Source organism: Acanthopagrus latus, chromosome 3, assembly GCF_904848185.1.
Source record: "Acanthopagrus latus isolate v.2019 chromosome 3, fAcaLat1.1, whole genome shotgun sequence".
Classification (NCBI taxonomy): domain Eukaryota; kingdom Metazoa; phylum Chordata; class Actinopteri; order Spariformes; family Sparidae; genus Acanthopagrus; species Acanthopagrus latus.
Genome location: NC_051041.1, coordinates 11,274,606 through 11,291,379, shown reverse-complemented (window position 1 = coordinate 11,291,379; position 16,774 = coordinate 11,274,606). Strand labels below are relative to the sequence as shown.

General features: G+C 40.6%; 2 protein-coding genes across 2 annotated transcripts; both read left to right on the top strand.

The window, feature by feature from the left end:
- Positions 1-929: 929 nt before the first annotated feature.
- On the top strand, positions 930-10,202 carry lix1l (limb and CNS expressed 1 like). Its single transcript, XM_037093784.1, has 6 exons — positions 930-2,051; positions 5,051-5,214; positions 5,854-5,994; positions 6,110-6,205; positions 6,405-6,482; positions 7,443-10,202. The coding sequence occupies exons 1-6, from the start codon at positions 1,712-1,714 to the stop codon at positions 7,692-7,694; spliced, it is 1,071 nt and encodes a 356-aa protein (XP_036949679.1). The 5' UTR covers positions 930-1,711; the 3' UTR covers positions 7,695-10,202.
- Positions 10,203-11,557: 1,355 nt separating this feature from the next.
- On the top strand, positions 11,558-16,597 carry sf3b4 (splicing factor 3b, subunit 4). Its single transcript, XM_037092563.1, has 6 exons — positions 11,558-11,693; positions 12,860-12,988; positions 13,121-13,663; positions 14,175-14,336; positions 14,474-14,635; positions 16,259-16,597. The coding sequence occupies exons 1-6, from the start codon at positions 11,660-11,662 to the stop codon at positions 16,423-16,425; spliced, it is 1,197 nt and encodes a 398-aa protein (XP_036948458.1). The 5' UTR covers positions 11,558-11,659; the 3' UTR covers positions 16,426-16,597.
- The last annotated feature ends 177 nt before the right edge of the window (positions 16,598-16,774 follow it).

The window sequence follows — 16,774 nt, the reverse complement described above, 5'->3', positions numbered from 1 at the left end:
TTCAGCCTCTTATCGAGTAAACTGAGTCACTTGGCTTCCAAGTTTTAATCACATGCTTGAGGCTTGCAGAGCTGGAGCTGTAAAGCCACACTGGAGTTGTACTCTGTTGTTGCCAGAGGAGAACAGAGAAGGCTCAGATTTCTTGTCTTGATTTTTCTGACTTTCCACTGCTGCTTTCAGGTGCTACACAAAACGTCGGAAATGTCACTACTACACGCACTATACTATACAACTATACTCTTAAAACCAAAGTGGAGTTGTCTCATAGAATTTGTCATTCAGGATTTTGTTCTTTTAAGGGATTGATGTGGAAGCGTCTTGCTTCCACTTGAGCTCCGTGCCATCCAACGTGGAGCGAAAAATTACGCTGTCAGTTTGTGTTTGCAGTGACTAAAGTGAAATGGCTCTGGCACACTTTGTAATTGAGCTGAAATATGAAAGTCCCAGTTTCGCCAATGAGATAAGCCTGATTGCGGTACAAACAAGCGCCTGTCGGAAGTCCCCGGTGAGGAGCCGCAAGCTGCAATATTCATCATATATTCAATTTTTAATTTTTCCATCACTTACTGGTGATTTTCATAATATTCTGTCATCCTGCATGAAACATTAGAAACGCCTTCTTGTGGAATTTAACTGAATCCCACACTAAGCATGACTTTGAAAGCTGCAATGGAGATGTCTTTCAGGCATGATGTGAATTACAACAATTTACTTTATAGGTTGCATTTGCAAATTGCAGTTGTATCAGACACTAAAGATCTACTTTATGTAATAGTAAATCAGTGTCAAGGTCAAAGTCAAGGTGACTTTTGTCTTATATACATGAAATTAATTATGTTTATAGTTTATGTCATTGATCCATCCTCAGACACTCAATTTGGAGACAGAAACAAATTCCCCACGTGTACAAACATCACTTGAAAAAAAAAATGGGTGAAATGTAAGAAAGAGTGGCAGAGGAGGGATCATTCTTCTAGGATGGATGGACAAAAGCTATCAAGACAAAGCAGTAGTAGTAGTAGTGGGCCAAACACAGAAGTAAATAAAGCAGACAAAAAAACCCCAAACAAAATAAATAAAAAAAAAAAAAATAACAACATGTAATGAGAACAGAACAATTACAACAATGAGATTAAGTCAAATCTGTGTTGGGTTAAACATAATGCTGCATAAGTACAGATGTGTCACAGCAAAGTGACCATATTGTGTGACAAGCACTGGTCTGATCAATAATAATCACAAAAACATAGTCGCTGTTACAATAAACGGGCTGGAAAACAAAGACAAATCATTGTGCAGTGCAACAGCCCAATTACAGAAGCTAGTGACATATACACACAAGCAACATATTACATACTTACAAAGTAAATCTATACATCTATACTGTAGGAAACAATAAACGATGGCTACAATAGGGAAAACCACAGGCATCCAGGGTGAGACGTGCAAAAATACTGCAAAACACGGCGACAGTGAAGGCATCATTTGACTGACAATCCCGCAGCCTAATCCAGAGAGTGAGGATGCAGAGCAGCAGTGATATGTGTCGAATGAACATCGGCTGAGCACTTCTTTCGGCTGTGATTGACAAAAGCCAGCAAACACTTTTGTTCATTCGGCTTTAGAGAGCCCTTTTCCGAGCCCGAGGCCGTCGGCTTTGACGCTGTAAATCTCCTCCGGACCGGGACCTCGCAGACGTTACGTTGGGACAATGGAATCTAACGTTATCCCGGACAGTATCCGCCCTCAGCGGCTACAGCCAGGGATCGGATTCGGTTCGGGACCGACCGGGACCCTCCGCTCCTCTCTCCGGCCCGGGGTGACGGTCCCCATCGCGCCGCTCTTGCCCTCCCCGGCCTCTCTGGCCGCGTCGTCCGGGCCTCCTCCTCCGCCTCCCCCGCTGCAGCTCCACAGCCTGTACGGCGGTGTCGGAGCGGGGCTGGGGCCGGGGGCTGCCGGCCACTGTAACCCGGGGAACCCGGCGGTGCTGAAGGAGGCGGTGGAGGCTGTGGTCCGCAGCTTCGCTAAACACACGCAGGGTTACGGCAGAGGTAAGGTCCAGCGGTGTTAAATACACTCTCAGTTCAATGTGGACGCAAAGTGTTTATCTGTGGCACACTGTGAGGGAGTTTCAGGAGCAGAAAGCCACTTTTAGCTGCGCCATTTGTTTGGAAGTGGATTTAGCAACGGAAAAAACACACACATGCTACATTCCTGTAACATCCATGTTTGACCACAGTGTCACGTTCAGGGACTTCATACTGTTTCACCATGCACTCATGGCCGTTTTTTGTTTGTTTTTTTTCACCCAAAGACCATATCACCACAATGCTTCTGTCTGGATTTAAAAGTTCTCCTTTGATATTTACATAGCTTTTTGGCTTCAATCACTTCATTAAGGGATTAACTACCGCAGCTCTTGGAGGGGATTACATCTGCGAACAATGAGCCATTATACCTATAAATTAAACCACATCAAATCCATCTTGTTTTACATTGGACACAGTACAGTAACTGGCTCTGGGATGTAAACAGCGACAAATGTGTGTTATGCTGAAAACAAAACAAAACACATCACAAACAGGGGCTTTTACACACTGTCAGATGGAAAAATCAGGGGGTTTGTTATTTATTGAGTAAAATGGAGCGTATACATCTTTCCAGATGTGCTGTCACTATACTGAAATGTCTAATTTCGAGACAAAACTTAGCAAAATCTTTATTCCGTATAATTTTCAATGGCATGGTGAAAAAAAACGAGACATCATTGAGGACACAGGGTTCAGGATTTGTACAAAAGATGCATATAACAAGGCTATAACAGAAGAAGCATTAGATATTATGTTTTTTTTTTATTTCTTTAGATCAAGCTTTTTAAAATACTCTACTAATAAAACTCCATGAGAAACTGGTGTATTGATATGGCAGAAAATGAGTATCGAAACTTTCAACATTATATTAAAAAGAAACACGAATATGTAATTTATCTGGATTTACATACTGCCTGATATGCTCCTCATGGTGATCCCTTCCTGCTCATAGTTTACTCATCGTTTTATGGCTACAACACGTGGACAAGAATAGGTATGCTTTAAACCAACAGCAGCCTAAAAAGCTGCTATAATGTAGACCGTTGGAGCTAATACAAGTGTTCCCGTCGGGTGCTAATAGGATTTATTTCCAAAAGATTGTCCCTCTGTGGCTCCACTAACGCCTCTTCCCTCCTTTATCCCATTTAGGCGACTTAACACCGTCAACGTTGGCTGCAGCACAAAGACCGTCTCAATGTTGCTCCAGTTTTTGGTGATTTATTCTCGCTGTTAGGTGAATTATCACATTACTGCAGAAAAACACATTTGGCATTTGGGAGCAATTATTTTCCCGACATTATGCTGTCATTTTGGTTTCTACATTTTCCTTCTGGTAGTTATAATTACGCCGTTACCGGGGAATTAAAAAAGGCTTTAAATCTCAGTGGAGTGCTTACCTCTGCCAAGGCCCAACAGTCCCCTTTAACCCCTAACCCAAATTGTTCTCAGTCATAGCTACCAGCCCGCTAAATACAGATGATATTTTCATAAAAATCCATATATTATTCCCAGAGAAGTTAATGAAAAAAGAGCCTCATCCCGCAATATTAAAGAAATTAGGAAAAAAATTCCCTTTATCCGGATCGGCACCAAAAGCTAATCGGGTCTATTCGGAGCCGAGACCCACTGTCCATCCAAGTTTTGTGGAAATCTGTTTGGTATTTATTATGTAATCCTTTCTACAAACCAACCAACTAACAAATGGACATGGGTGAACGCATAACTTCCTTGGTGGTGGTATAAAAACAAAACAAAATTCTGTCAGTGATCATTTATGTCAATCCTGTCCTATTTTTACTTTTCCCCCGTGACACATTTGCTAGATATGAGCTGATTGATGCCATGCCACTGCTGCATTGTGGGTCTGAGTCTTGGCCAGCATGACTGTCACATGTTATCCGCCGCTATCTCCCAATATTTCCTGCCTCTCTCTGCTCTATCTTCCTGGACATGCTCAAAAACAGATAGAAAACAGACCCAAATGCATTTTCTTGTCTCTGTCCTGAACCCCTTAGATGCACAAAAATAACTTTGTCTCTGATTTATGCAAACTGATCCACAACTCAGTCAAATCGAATACATATTGGTTACATCCCATGACGTGTTATACATCTACTACCAGCTTGTTAACCAATGAAGAATATTTCCTTCAACACTACGGACTCAAATGTATTTAATGTTAAACTAATATCCCATAGAGCGGTGCTGCTGTCTTCCAATAGCACATAAGTTATTACTTTACAATTGGCGAACAACCAGAGAGCAGTTTACAGTGAGCTTTTTATTTAAGAGCAACAACAAAATGATTTGGATAGCAGTTTAGGGATTTTCATGTCTCAGCTCACAATATATCTCGGCATGTTTACAGAGGCCTCACTAGACAGTCCTGAAACGCTCTGATCGGGCTCCAGACTTGGTATGAGACAGAGAAGCAGGCTGCAAATGTTCAAACAGTGAGCGCTCGGCAGGAAAGAGCTGAGGGGTAACAGAAGTTAAACAGCCCTGGATAATGTTGGCTGCGCTCACATCTCCCTGCAGACCCCAAGTAATCGTCTCCGACTCAGCTGCAAATTTTACTGCCTCTCTTTGTTGTTGTTTCCTTTTGAAGGGCAGGACTGTAACTTTTCTCGCACATGGTAAAAAAAAAAAGCCTCGAATGGCGGGTATGTTTCTTTAAGCGTCTCCTCGGAGGTGATGCAGAATTTCCTCCTAAATATTTTCAGGAAAAGCCTCTGGCATCCTCGAGACGACCTCCGCTCCACCCTTTCCATCTTTGTGTTTTGGAGAGGATGTTGCACTCACAGCACTTTAAATGCAAACCGATCGCCATAAAAGCTTTTAGACTCCAGGAAGCCAGACGATTTGTATGTAAATCGATGACGATTAGTGAAAGTGTTGGTGTACCACAATGTGATGAGGCTTCTTTTCTTTTTTTTTTTTTTAATCTCTGTGCACTCTAGTAAACGTGGTGGAAGCTTTGCAGGAGTTCTGGCAGATGAAACTGACCAGAGGGGCTGACCTGCGGAACGGAGCGCTGGTGGTTTATGAAATGGTCCCCTCCAACAGCCCGCCATACGTCTGCTATGTTAGCCTTCCCGGAGGCAGCTGCTTTGGAAGTTTTCAGGTACGGTATCTACACTTTCTTAGCATAATTGTTATAAGATCATCAGAGGAAAAGACAGCAAATTAAAGGAACAGGCCACCCAAAAATGAAAATTCAGTCATCATCCGCTATTATCCACTCACCCTCATGCTGATAGAAAGTCGGGTGAAGGAGCTTCACAACAAGACAGAATTGCAGAGTTCGTAGATGGGGACTTGTTATTAAACTTTGAAAAAAAGCACAAGCGGTAAATACATAAAATGGCTCTGTAAGTTGTGATACAGGTCCTGTAAATTAATTCAAAAAGATATTACTCATACCCTCTTTTCCGCTAAAATCTTCATTGTAGTTGTGAAGCTGAAGGGTTAACATGCACCCCGTCTAAAGATGGTTCACAAGCTCCGCAGCATGGAAAAGCATGTCTTTTCAGATCAATTTGTGTTCCTGGGGCTTCTGGAGACTCGGATTACACCAGAGAGACTGTATGGAGCCATTTTATGTTTGTTTTTGCAGTTAAAACATTTTCAAAACAAGTCTCCATCTGCTTCATTTGCTTGGGAAAATACTTCAATGCTGTTTACAGTGTCTGTTTATGCCTGTCTTTAGCCCTTTGACTGTATATCTATATTGACGATGCACGTTCTCTTCACTGTTTGACAGTTCTGTCCCACCAAGGCCGAGGCAAGACGCAGCGCTGCCAAGATCGCCCTGATGAACTCGGTTTTCAACGAACACCCCTCTCGTCGTATCACAGATGACTTCATTGAAAAGAGCGTCAGCGAGGCTCTGGCCTCCTTTAATGTATGTTACATTTAATAAATCATGGAAGGCCTAAAGTCCTAAAGCAATAGTACATTATCTGCAGTTTATAACCTCACTGAAAGGACACATATTAACTAGTTGTTGTTGTTTACAGGGAAACAGAGAAGAGGCAGACAACCCGAACACAGGAATCGGAGCATTTCGCTTCATGCTCGAGTCCAACAAAGGCAAATCGATGCTGGAGTTTCAGGTACATAAACTTCAGGAATGTCTGTACCGTGTTAAGTTGCATTTTATGCTACTCGGACACACCAGAACAGTGTGAAAATAGCATTAGCGAGGTTTGAGCCCAGATGCAGTTCAGAAGTTCAGAATTGCTCCATATTCAGTGTTCTGAGGCACGTTGAAAATGACATATAGCTGCTGGCTTGGCTGTGTTTGTGTCCCAGGAGCTGATGACAGTGTTCCAGCTGCTGCACTGGAATGGGAGTCTCAAAGCCATGAGAGAACGACAGTGTTCCCGACAGGTACACCAGTAGTTTTCATCGCTTTTCATCAAGTTTCCTAAACAAACAAACCGTGTCTGTGTCAAATCTTAGCCTACATTGCACGACTGGTCTAGACAGATCTAAACATAGTATCTTCTTATCATGAGTTGGAGCCTTACTTTCACGATAACCGCAGAAAATTGGCTACCTAAAAGATGGGTTTTAAAAAAGATCTCTAGTTGCATTGCAGATTGTCTTCTTGGTTGTACAGCTGACATGCGCAGCATCAGGTATCATCAGATGGGGAGGCACCAATTTGACTTTTTCTTTCCTGGCACTAAATACTATACCACCACTCTTTACTGATATCGTGTACCAATCCAGGGACAGCGCTCTCTTTTTACCACACTTAAAGTCAGTATAGACTGCATGGAAGTCAGTTGGATCAGTTTTATGTACTTGGTATGAAGGAAGGACTGCTGTAGTGGGCTGTCAACTGACAACAGCAAGGCCAGTTTTTTTTTAGTTTTTTTTTTTTTACAGTAGTCACATTAAGCTGCAGATAGCAGATAGAGCGACAGGAAGTAACACGCAGGAACAGCATAGAGAATCTGATCAATTAAAACACCACCGTGCAGAAACCCAATTGTATATCGTGTCAGAACCAAACAATTAAAAGTAACTATGTAGCTTACTTAGCAGTGGTAGAGGCACAAAAATGAAGGAAAAATGATGAAAGCAACAAAAATCAGTCAGGCAAAACTTTTTTGTGCAATTAATAAATGTACCTGTTTGGGGAAACACCAAATTTTAAAATGACATTGAAAGTATATCTGCCAATATTGGTGCTTCCTAATTTCAAATTGGAAATATGATGCTTCATATTATTGACCTGAGGGTTTTGCCACATGGCTAAAAATTAATCTCTTAGTAGACCTGGAGTTAACAGGAGCTGTTAGCTCTCCCTCCGCGATAATACTCAACATATTTCATTTGCAGGAAGTGCTGGCTCACTATTCCCATCGGGCTCTTGATGACGACATGCGCACTCAGATGGCCGCCGACTGGGTGAACCGAGAACAGAGTGTAGCGAGCACCATCGCGCAAGAGCTGGCATCGACGGAGCGAGAACTGGAGGACGCCAGGCTGGCGGGCAGAGAACTGCGTTTTTACAAAGAGAAGAAAGACATCCTGATGTTAGCTGTGGGCCAACTCAATGCAGCCAACACTGCCACCCTGCCCTCGCACTAAAACCTGCCGTTCTCTATGGAAACACGCCTTCACACTCTGTGGGATTCCTGGTAAAGATATCGATCACTTCATAGGTATAAAGGTGATGTCGTTTGAAGTTTTAGGGTTTTTTTCTTATGCTTTGTCATGAGGACCAGGTAATAAGGCCTTGACTTACAGTATGCACATCTGTCCGTAAAGTAAACACCTGCCGCTATAGCCGTTACCTCTTTGTGCCTAGTGATTACAGGATAACAGTGCTTTTTTTTTTTTCAGAAAAACCTGTAAATGTGCTTGGCATACCAGCTGACTGAGGTTTTTTCCTTGTTTCACATGTATGTAGACCTACAGAAACAAAACCTGCCTTTCATCAGTGAATGTACGGGACATAAGTTAAGATGACCCATCGAACCAAACACATTTGTAAAAGGTGTGCATCACTCTGAAGTTTGTCTCTCACGTTTTGGGTGTGTTCATTTGCATATATTATTTTGGCAGGTGAAGGTGGTAAAATATATGGGTCTTAAAATCCTTGATCGCATGTACCCCATGTCCATTAAAGGTCCCATATACAGACAGCGTTCTGTTTTAGTGCCTGTCTCTTTAAGCCCCCCCTCCCGAAAAGCCCACTCTGCTGCGATTGGTCAGCTCCCACAGGCCTGAGCAGGCACCGCCCAATTTGTTTCCACATTAACTCCCTTGTAAGGGCGGTGACTTCACAACCTTATGGAAGTCCTGATGCCTCGTTTGAAGCCTCATCTCAATACAGAGTTTTTGGATTGAGCGCTTTTAAACTTTCAGAGTATTTAAAGCACCATGCCCAGCTTTATTATCAAAAAAGACACAGAGATCTCGCTTTCTACAATATGGGACCTTCAATGAAATAGTGTAAATATGTGGAAATTGCATCCTCGAGTAATAACCAGAATTCAAGTAAGCATTTAATCATACTTATTGGCTCTTGTAATAATTTGAGGGTACTTTGCAAAAATGTCAGCAGACGACTGATTGCTCTGACAGCAGCTCAGGTTTTTGAACAATCCAAAAGTGAACCATCACTACATTTTATTTTCTTTATGAAGGTTTTTGACAACTTTTTTAGTTTCCATTGTATGCCTGGTGACCATGACACTGGCTGAATGTATATTTTCAGTGTGCTAGCAACTAAAGGGTCTGAAACGCGATGCCGTTTAACATTTAGACTATTGAATTGCTCTAGATTGTGTTTCTTTTGTCGTGTGCTTCATCTAGCAGTGGTCAGAGGTAAAATGTGAAGGCCAAGTTGTGAGTTGAGGGTTTTTAACAAGCTGATTCATCATGTGTGAGTCATTGCAGTTGATGCAAAACAATACCAGCCAGTGTGGTTTCTGTTTTTCAACAGACTGGAAACAGAATGTGTTTGTTCGCAGTGCTATTGTACAGTATGTCCATGAGCTAAAAACATAGTATGTAACTCGCACTTAACACATTTCACATATTTTTACGTTGAAGGACCTGATCTCTTTTTTGCTGTAAATGTTTTTTTTTCCCCATCCATCCAAAATGTATTGAATACATTATTGTGATGGAGATGTTTGGGTGAGTAGCCTCTTAAAGACCCCATCTAATGGAAGTGAGAGTTTAATTGGTCATGTGTGGCTCTGGTTTGAAGGAAATGTGGGAAGCGAGTTATGCAAGTTAAACAGCAGGAGGGCCCGTCTCCCTGCTGAATGCTGGATTACAACAGCAGAAACTGATTACGCTCAATTTGAGGAGGCGGCAAACAGAAAACAAAGCAGCAGAGATACAGTGTTATTAAAGCCAGAACCAATTTTATTATTTCATTGCTTGAATTATTGTGCCTTTATGAAATTGGTCACATGCAATAGTTTTGCATGTAAGAAAAAAACAAAAACTCTTAGTTTGAATTTCATTCAATGAGGTCTTTAAGGGACGTTTTACTCTTCCTTACGAGTTTTTTTTATCATTGTCATTTAAAGGTAGAATTATAGATTACATGCTATAGTTGCAGTACCTTGAATGAATAGTTTAAGATTTTGGGAAATGTGTTTATTTATTTGGTGGACAGTAAGATGAGAAAATTGAAGGAAAAACTACCATGGCTTGCTCACGAGTAAACAAGCTATATCTTTTTTGTTTAATCTGTATAAAAACCAAAGTGTGAAAATGGTAATTCACTTTTTCACAGGTGTTTGAGTGCTAGACTAAACCATTTCTCGACTGGGGCCAGTAACTTCCTGGAGTCTCTGCTCTGAGCCATGAAATAGTCTGGCTAATTTGTTGCTCATATTATGTTAATATTTACAGCACAAACGTACAATTGGTCAATCTTTTCATCTAACTCTCCACCAGAAAATTGATGAGCGTATTTCCTAATATAGCAAACTGTTCTTTAAATATGTTATGTGACATTAGATTAAGAATGATTTATAAAATCTCTACTACCTTTGGCACACATTTATGATAATGATCACTTTGCTAAAGTATGTGTGTGTGTGTGTGTGTGTGTGTGTGTATATATATATATATATATATATATATATATATATATATTTATATATATATATATTTTATATATATATATATATTTTATATATATATATATATATATATTTTATATATATATATATATATATATATATATATATATATATATATACACACACACACACACACACGCACTAGTTATTTCTGGTACTCAGCTTGCAATATAAGTGTGCAGCACAAGTAAGAATATATTTCCCAACAATGTTGTTCTTTACAAACATCGTCCAGCCTTGTTGAGTTAATACTAAAAAGTTAAAATATACCTTTGAGCAGATTCAGTGAACTCTTTTTCCACATTTATTTTTTTCCCAGAATCTGAATTTTTCATTTGATTCAAACCTCCCATAAATCAAATTTAAGTCCAACTTATAAACATACTGCACCACCAGTATTTCAATGAGCATGTTACAGGAATGAGGCTGGAGATCTTGAATTGAGTATTTTGAATTTTTTCCCTCAAATTCAGATTATGTGTGTGATTTTTGAACACAAGCCATTAATCTAAAATCTCTCTTCTTTCAAATGCCTTTGACGTTTCTTTGTGATTATTATCAGTGAAGGCTTTTTTGAACAATATATTTTTTGTTATCCATTTTTTATATATATATATATATATGTATATTAAAAAAGAAACTTGGGCTTTCTTCTTTTGGCTTTGATGCATGATGTGTTGATTAACTTTTGTTTTTATATGTTTCATATTCTATACAGTATTGTTTTATAAAAGTGTTTCTCAAGGCCCTTATTGTATGTATTTTCTATGAACATTTTGTATTCCATGTTTATACTTTTAGTAGATTTATATGATGTAATAAATTGACTCATACAAATGTTTAATAATCTGTCATCTAACTTATTTTACTGCTGAGAGACCGCTGCAAAACTGAAGCCCTATAAACCGATCAATAATCATTCATAATGTTATAAGTTTGCAGTAATAAAAATGTAACTTTTCAATGAAACATTCTGAATAATGAATATTTTACATGTAATATTTATGCTAAAAAGAAAAGTATAAGCTTCACTGTCTGAATTCAACTTTCCGTTTTACCAAATTAAGACAAGCTTTATGGCCCCTCACTATGAAACACACTACAGAAACATAATCACCAGAAACTCAACAATTTCCTTACACTCTATAGCTCATTTTAAAAATATTTAAACTAAAATTCTTGCTAAATCTTACAAAGTGCCCCAGCAGTACTGGAGGTAGTGGTAACTTGAAATAGCAAGAAAATGAAAAGGGAACCGAGAGAGAAAACAAACAAACAGTTTCCAGTTATTGCTTCAGGTAATACACATACTGTCCCGATTCTATAATCATACGATATTTCAATCATTTTTTTTAATCATATAATTTACTACTTCCGCTTCCGGCAAACCGACAGGAAGAGGCGGGGCCTCAGTTCAGGACGTGATCCCTGCGTTGTTCATTCAACATGGCAGCGGGACCAATTTCAGAAAGAAACCAAGGTAAATACATAATATTGATAACTGTTTCATCCTTTTTGATCCAGCAATTCATGGGCGTAATTTCGGGCTACACGTCATACTGCGCGTGTTGTATTTATTAGCGTCGCTAGCCGCCTGGTTAGCTAACAGTTTGTAGTAAACAACCGGTCGACTACACATGGATGTGTTCAGTTGTCGTTAGCTTAGCTTGCAGTTGTTTCAGCCCTTCAATTACATTTTCTTTACTCTAACTTCTTGTACTTACTTGCGACATGAAAAACTGTGTGCAGCGTTAAATCCGATTGATTTGAAGTGCGGTGCTGGTTGTGAGCATATTAGAAGCAGTTCTGCTGGCTAACAGCTAAAGTTAGCTTAGCAATAAGCTACCATAGAGTCTGCTACAGAATCACAGAACTTTTTTCTCTTTGTGCTCTTACGCGTCATTTGATAGGCTATTATATCGCGAGTGTATTGTTTGGTTCAGTAAGAACTGTCAAAAGTGTTAGAAAAGCTTCATTGTTTAATTTTAACACAGTCTGTTGGAAAAGCCACCACATTTGAAAGTCTCGCAGATACTATTTGGTATCGTTGTTAAGAATGTTTATACCTTTGAAGTCGTATCCTCCAGCTGATAGCACAACATGCATTTTCACTATATGTATTTGAACTTAACAATTGAAATGCTATAAGCTTTCACTCAGCAGTTGTTCTTATTGTCATAATCATGTAATTTGTAGGAAAGAGGTCTTTCATATGTATTGTGCAGCCTTTTACGTATAACTTAAAACTTATTTCAGGAGATCTGTTGGGAAAGAAGTTGGAGACATCCACACTGGTTAGAAGTACAATGGAAATATTTGTTAGAAATACACCTTGAACAGAATCAACAAGGACCACTGAGATGAGTGTTGTCTATTTGTGTGTGTGTGTATGTGTTAGTGTGTAAGGGCTGCAACTAGCTAATCAACTTATTTCCATTTACTGTATAGTATTCTTTAACCAAATTCAACAAATATCGAGCACAGGTCAGCAGACTTAAGAGAATTTCGAGTCCTTCTATCAAACTGATTCAAAACAAAGAAAAACAAACAAGTTGTCAGATTTGTGAACATGTAAGCAGATAGTTGGCATTTGTCACATGAAGATCAAGGTCATATTTAATTGTATCATTTATTCATGTATTTCAGATGCCACGGTGTATGTCGGCGGCTTGGATGAGAAAGTGTCAGAGCCGCTACTGTGGGAGCTTTTCCTGCAGGCTGGTCCTGTGGTCAACACACACATGCCCAAGGACAGGGTGACTGGTCAACATCAAGGTGAGTTTCAGCTAATATTCTCTTAATTCCCTTCTTGCAATTACCAAGGTAGTTACATGTCAAGAGGAGAAGAATAAAACACCCATCTCACAAATAAATAACAGTCATGTAAATTTCTCCACTTGTTTATAGGTTATGGCTTTGTGGAGTTCCTTAGTGAAGAGGATGCTGACTATGCCATCAAAATCATGAACATGATAAAGCTCTATGGCAAACCAATTCGAGTTAACAAAGCCTCTGCGCACAACAAAAACCTGGATGTGGGTGCAAACATCTTCATTGGTAATCTGGACCCAGAGATTGATGAGAAACTGCTGTACGACACGTTCAGTGCCTTCGGCGTGATCCTCCAGACGCCAAAGATCATGCGAGACCCGGACACGGGTAACTCCAAGGGTTACGCCTTCATCAATTTTGCAAGCTTTGACGCATCAGACGCCGCCATCGAGGCCATGAATGGCCAGTACCTCTGCAACAGGCCCATCACAGTGTCCTATGCCTTCAAGAAGGATTCCAAAGGAGAGCGACATGGCTCAGCTGCAGAGCGACTCCTGGCTGCACAGAATCCTCTCTCCCAGGCAGACCGGCCACATCAGCTGTTTGCAGATGCTCCGCCACCACCATCTGCTCCAACACCAGTCCTCACTGCAATGGGAGCTGGGATGCCCATCCCAGGTAAGAAGGAGGCACTTTGGTTTGTTTATAATGTGAAGATGAAGATCTGAGAAGTACTCATTACAATTTTCAAGACAAATTTTTGTCCAACCAACAGTACACAACCCAAAGACTCTTCATGTACTATACTACATTTACTATAGATATAGTTAGACACTTCCAATTTTATCTTTTTTGAAGTCTTTTATAGAGTTTCTGTATCTTAAAGCTGTGGTGGGTGTCATGAGGGTAGATACCGTTTCATTACTGGCCACAAGATTAAGTAGAATCCTGTCTGAAATTGAAGTGTGCTTCATCTTCGATCAGTTAGTGATGAAGACATTAGTCCGATTCAGTCTTGCACATGAAGTGAACATGACAGCTGAGGAATGAGCCTCTTTCTAAATACTAATGAAATAAAAAAAAAATCTCACATTGCAGAGATGACTAGAATATTGAAAAGACAGCGCGTCTTCGTGTAGAAGTAAAATATAGAATACTAACCTGTAAGTGCAACTCTCTTTGTTTGCAGGCATGCCACCACCTGTGTTCCCACCTGTCCCTCCTCCAGGATCCATGCCCTCAGCAATGCCACCTTCAATGGCCATGCCTCCAAATACAGGGGGAGGCCCACAGGGTGGTGGTGGGCCCCCACCCGGACCACCACCCTTCCCTCCGGGCAACATGCATCCAGGTAATAGTTTGTTAAAGATGCCCATGTCTGTAACTTCAATATTAATACCTCATTATCTTGAACTTTTGACCACAAATAGCTGTTGTGAAGTCCTTTCTCAAAGAATACCTGTAGACTTCATTGTTTGTGTTACACAGGTATGCCTCAGATGCCCATGCCTCCCCCTGCTCCTCCTGGCATGGTGCCTCCACCTCCTGCTCCCCCCGGATCAAATCAATCACGGGCACCACCTCCCCCTGGCATGCCCCCACCCCCGCCGATGGGCATGCCACCCAGAGCTCCGTACGGACCCCCCATGGGTAAGCACTGTGACATCTCATTAAATTTATGTGAATAAAAGTTGGTTCAGTTTACCCATAAAATCCAAACATTCAAAGGGGAAAATGCTTCAAGCAGTATTGACTGTAAATGGTTGGCTGCTGTGTTGTGCTGCAGTATAGATTTAATGATCTGTAGCATTGACACATACCCATGTTGCCATGACTACCCTGACAAATGAGCTACTAATGGGCAGGTCCGCCGTTGGTAAGGCAAATTTTGTTGCTGGGTTTGTGTCTTAGCACAATGTTTTTCAGAACGCCTTCACTATGAACGATAACTAGTTCTGAGATTTAAAGGGAGAAACGGTTGTCATTTATTGAGAGACATGTGGTGACATCTTTAGTCCTCAGTCATCAGTAAATGTGCTCTTAGTCTAACAATGGCTAACTCAGAGCTTTGGTTGTCATGTCAACAGCACCCAAACAGAAATGCCAGGTAAAGCGTATTTATTGTTTGCCACGTTGTACAAAACAGTGTCACTGAAGGGTGATGCAAGTTTTGGATGTGAACGTTTCCCAATTTTTCTTCCATTGTTAAGCTGCGATTCATCAGCCTTGCATCTTGCCTGCCCTAGAACTGATGATGAACAGTCTGACGCAGATTGAGATCAAGACATTATTAGATCTACTTTGCTGAGTGTGTCACATGCAGGGAACTTGTAAAATTGTTGTCAAGAGTACATTTACAGGCACCTTTACATGGTTTTACTTTGATAAGGAAGTGGGTCTTGGTGCAAAATTAGTGTAGATAAGTGTGGTACTTTGCAAGCAATGCTTAGGAGTTGAAAGTAGTTGGTAATTTGATCATATGTAAAACAAAACCACGCTTCAGTTAGGAAAATGTTAGTAGAAAAAACTGGAGGAGTAAAACCTGGACCATATAAAGATAATTAGTGAAAATGATAGTTTTTCGACATTATTCAAATACAAAATTGCGGTTATTCATCCCAAGAGGCTTTAATTATAGTCCTTTACTGGGCTGAATTTCTCCCAAACACTTGTGGTGGAGTGCCCTCAAAACCTGTACCTACATACACTTAAACCCTAGACCTGTTTTGCCTCATCGTTGCAGACTCAAATATCGGCCCCTGACCCCTTTTCCTTTTCCAACAGTTAGGAAACAGCACAGCGTGAGACTTTTTCTGGTCTTGAACAGCTGGAGTAACCTTTACTGTTCATTTACTGCCAACCTCTCCCTCTGCTCTGCTCGCATTTACCATCTATTTTCTGCCGCCTACTCTCACGACCACACACACAATGGAGGACGCTGAATGCTTCATGTTCGTTCTTCTGTTCATGTGGTTGTGGGTTTGGGAAAATCCTACATCATGAATCCAGTCGACGAGACGACTCTGGTTGCTCAGTCAGTGGTTTTATTGGCAGTTGAAATAAGGAAATAACTTCTATAACTCCAATGTGTAACAAACTAAACTGCATTGCTCGGGTTTCTTAAACTTAGACATGATCAACCATAACCACCCCTGCATGAGAGTCTTGTTTAGGATGCTGAAATACTGTTTACTCTGGTCACACGTGGCTGTGTTTACAGCATATAATCAAAGGTAAATATTTTCCCACATTATGACTCTTTTTCTTTCTCAGGTCCACCTGTGCCTCCAGGTATGAGAGGTCCTCCTCCTCCCATGCCTCCACCTGGCTATGGCGCTCCTCGTCCGCCTCCCTTTGGCTTCCAGAGAGGACCTCCGATGCCTCCAAGGCCCCCCGGTGTCCCGCCACGCGTTCCTATGAGAGCACCAATGCCGCCATAATCCCACTTCAGACTGCTGAGACGAGCTCTCATTTGGCTTTTTTTTTTTTTTTTAAACATCTTAAGATCTACTCTCAAGTTTGTAATAGTGAGAATAATTTAACCACCTGTTTGTCTTTTTTGTTGCCATTGTACAGATGAAGACCTTTGACAAATAAAATTTTTAGTACAAATTCTGGACTTTTTTTTCCTACCCACCCACACATATTACTTAACACATTTGGGTTAAACGCTTCGTGATTGGCTTTAGTTTGCCGAATTAAAGATAATTCAGCACAGTTTCAGCTGAGATGAGGCTACAGGGACATTTTCCCTCCTTGTTTCTTGTGTGTAGGAGGAAGGTCCATTCA

What these genes read in the sequence shown, in the direction of transcription:
- sf3b4 (XM_037092563.1), top strand. Translation starts at nt 11,660, where the DNA reads ATGGCAGCGGGACCAATTTCAGAAAGAAACCAAG. An exon ending in AATTTCAGAAAGAAACCAAG is followed by an intron (nt 11,694 to 12,859) that starts GTAAATACATAA and finishes CATGTATTTCAG; the next exon opens with ATGCCACGGTGTATGTCGGC. An exon ending in AGCTGGGATGCCCATCCCAG is followed by an intron (nt 13,664 to 14,174) that starts GTAAGAAGGAGG and finishes CTTTGTTTGCAG; the next exon opens with GCATGCCACCACCTGTGTTC.
- lix1l (XM_037093784.1), top strand. Translation starts at nt 1,712, where the DNA reads ATGGAATCTAACGTTATCCCGGACAGTATCCGCCCTCAGCGGCTACAG. An exon ending in CACGCAGGGTTACGGCAGAG is followed by an intron (nt 2,052 to 5,050) that starts GTAAGGTCCAGC and finishes TGTGCACTCTAG; the next exon opens with TAAACGTGGTGGAAGCTTTG. An exon ending in AGGCTCTGGCCTCCTTTAAT is followed by an intron (nt 5,995 to 6,109) that starts GTATGTTACATT and finishes TGTTGTTTACAG; the next exon opens with GGAAACAGAGAAGAGGCAGA.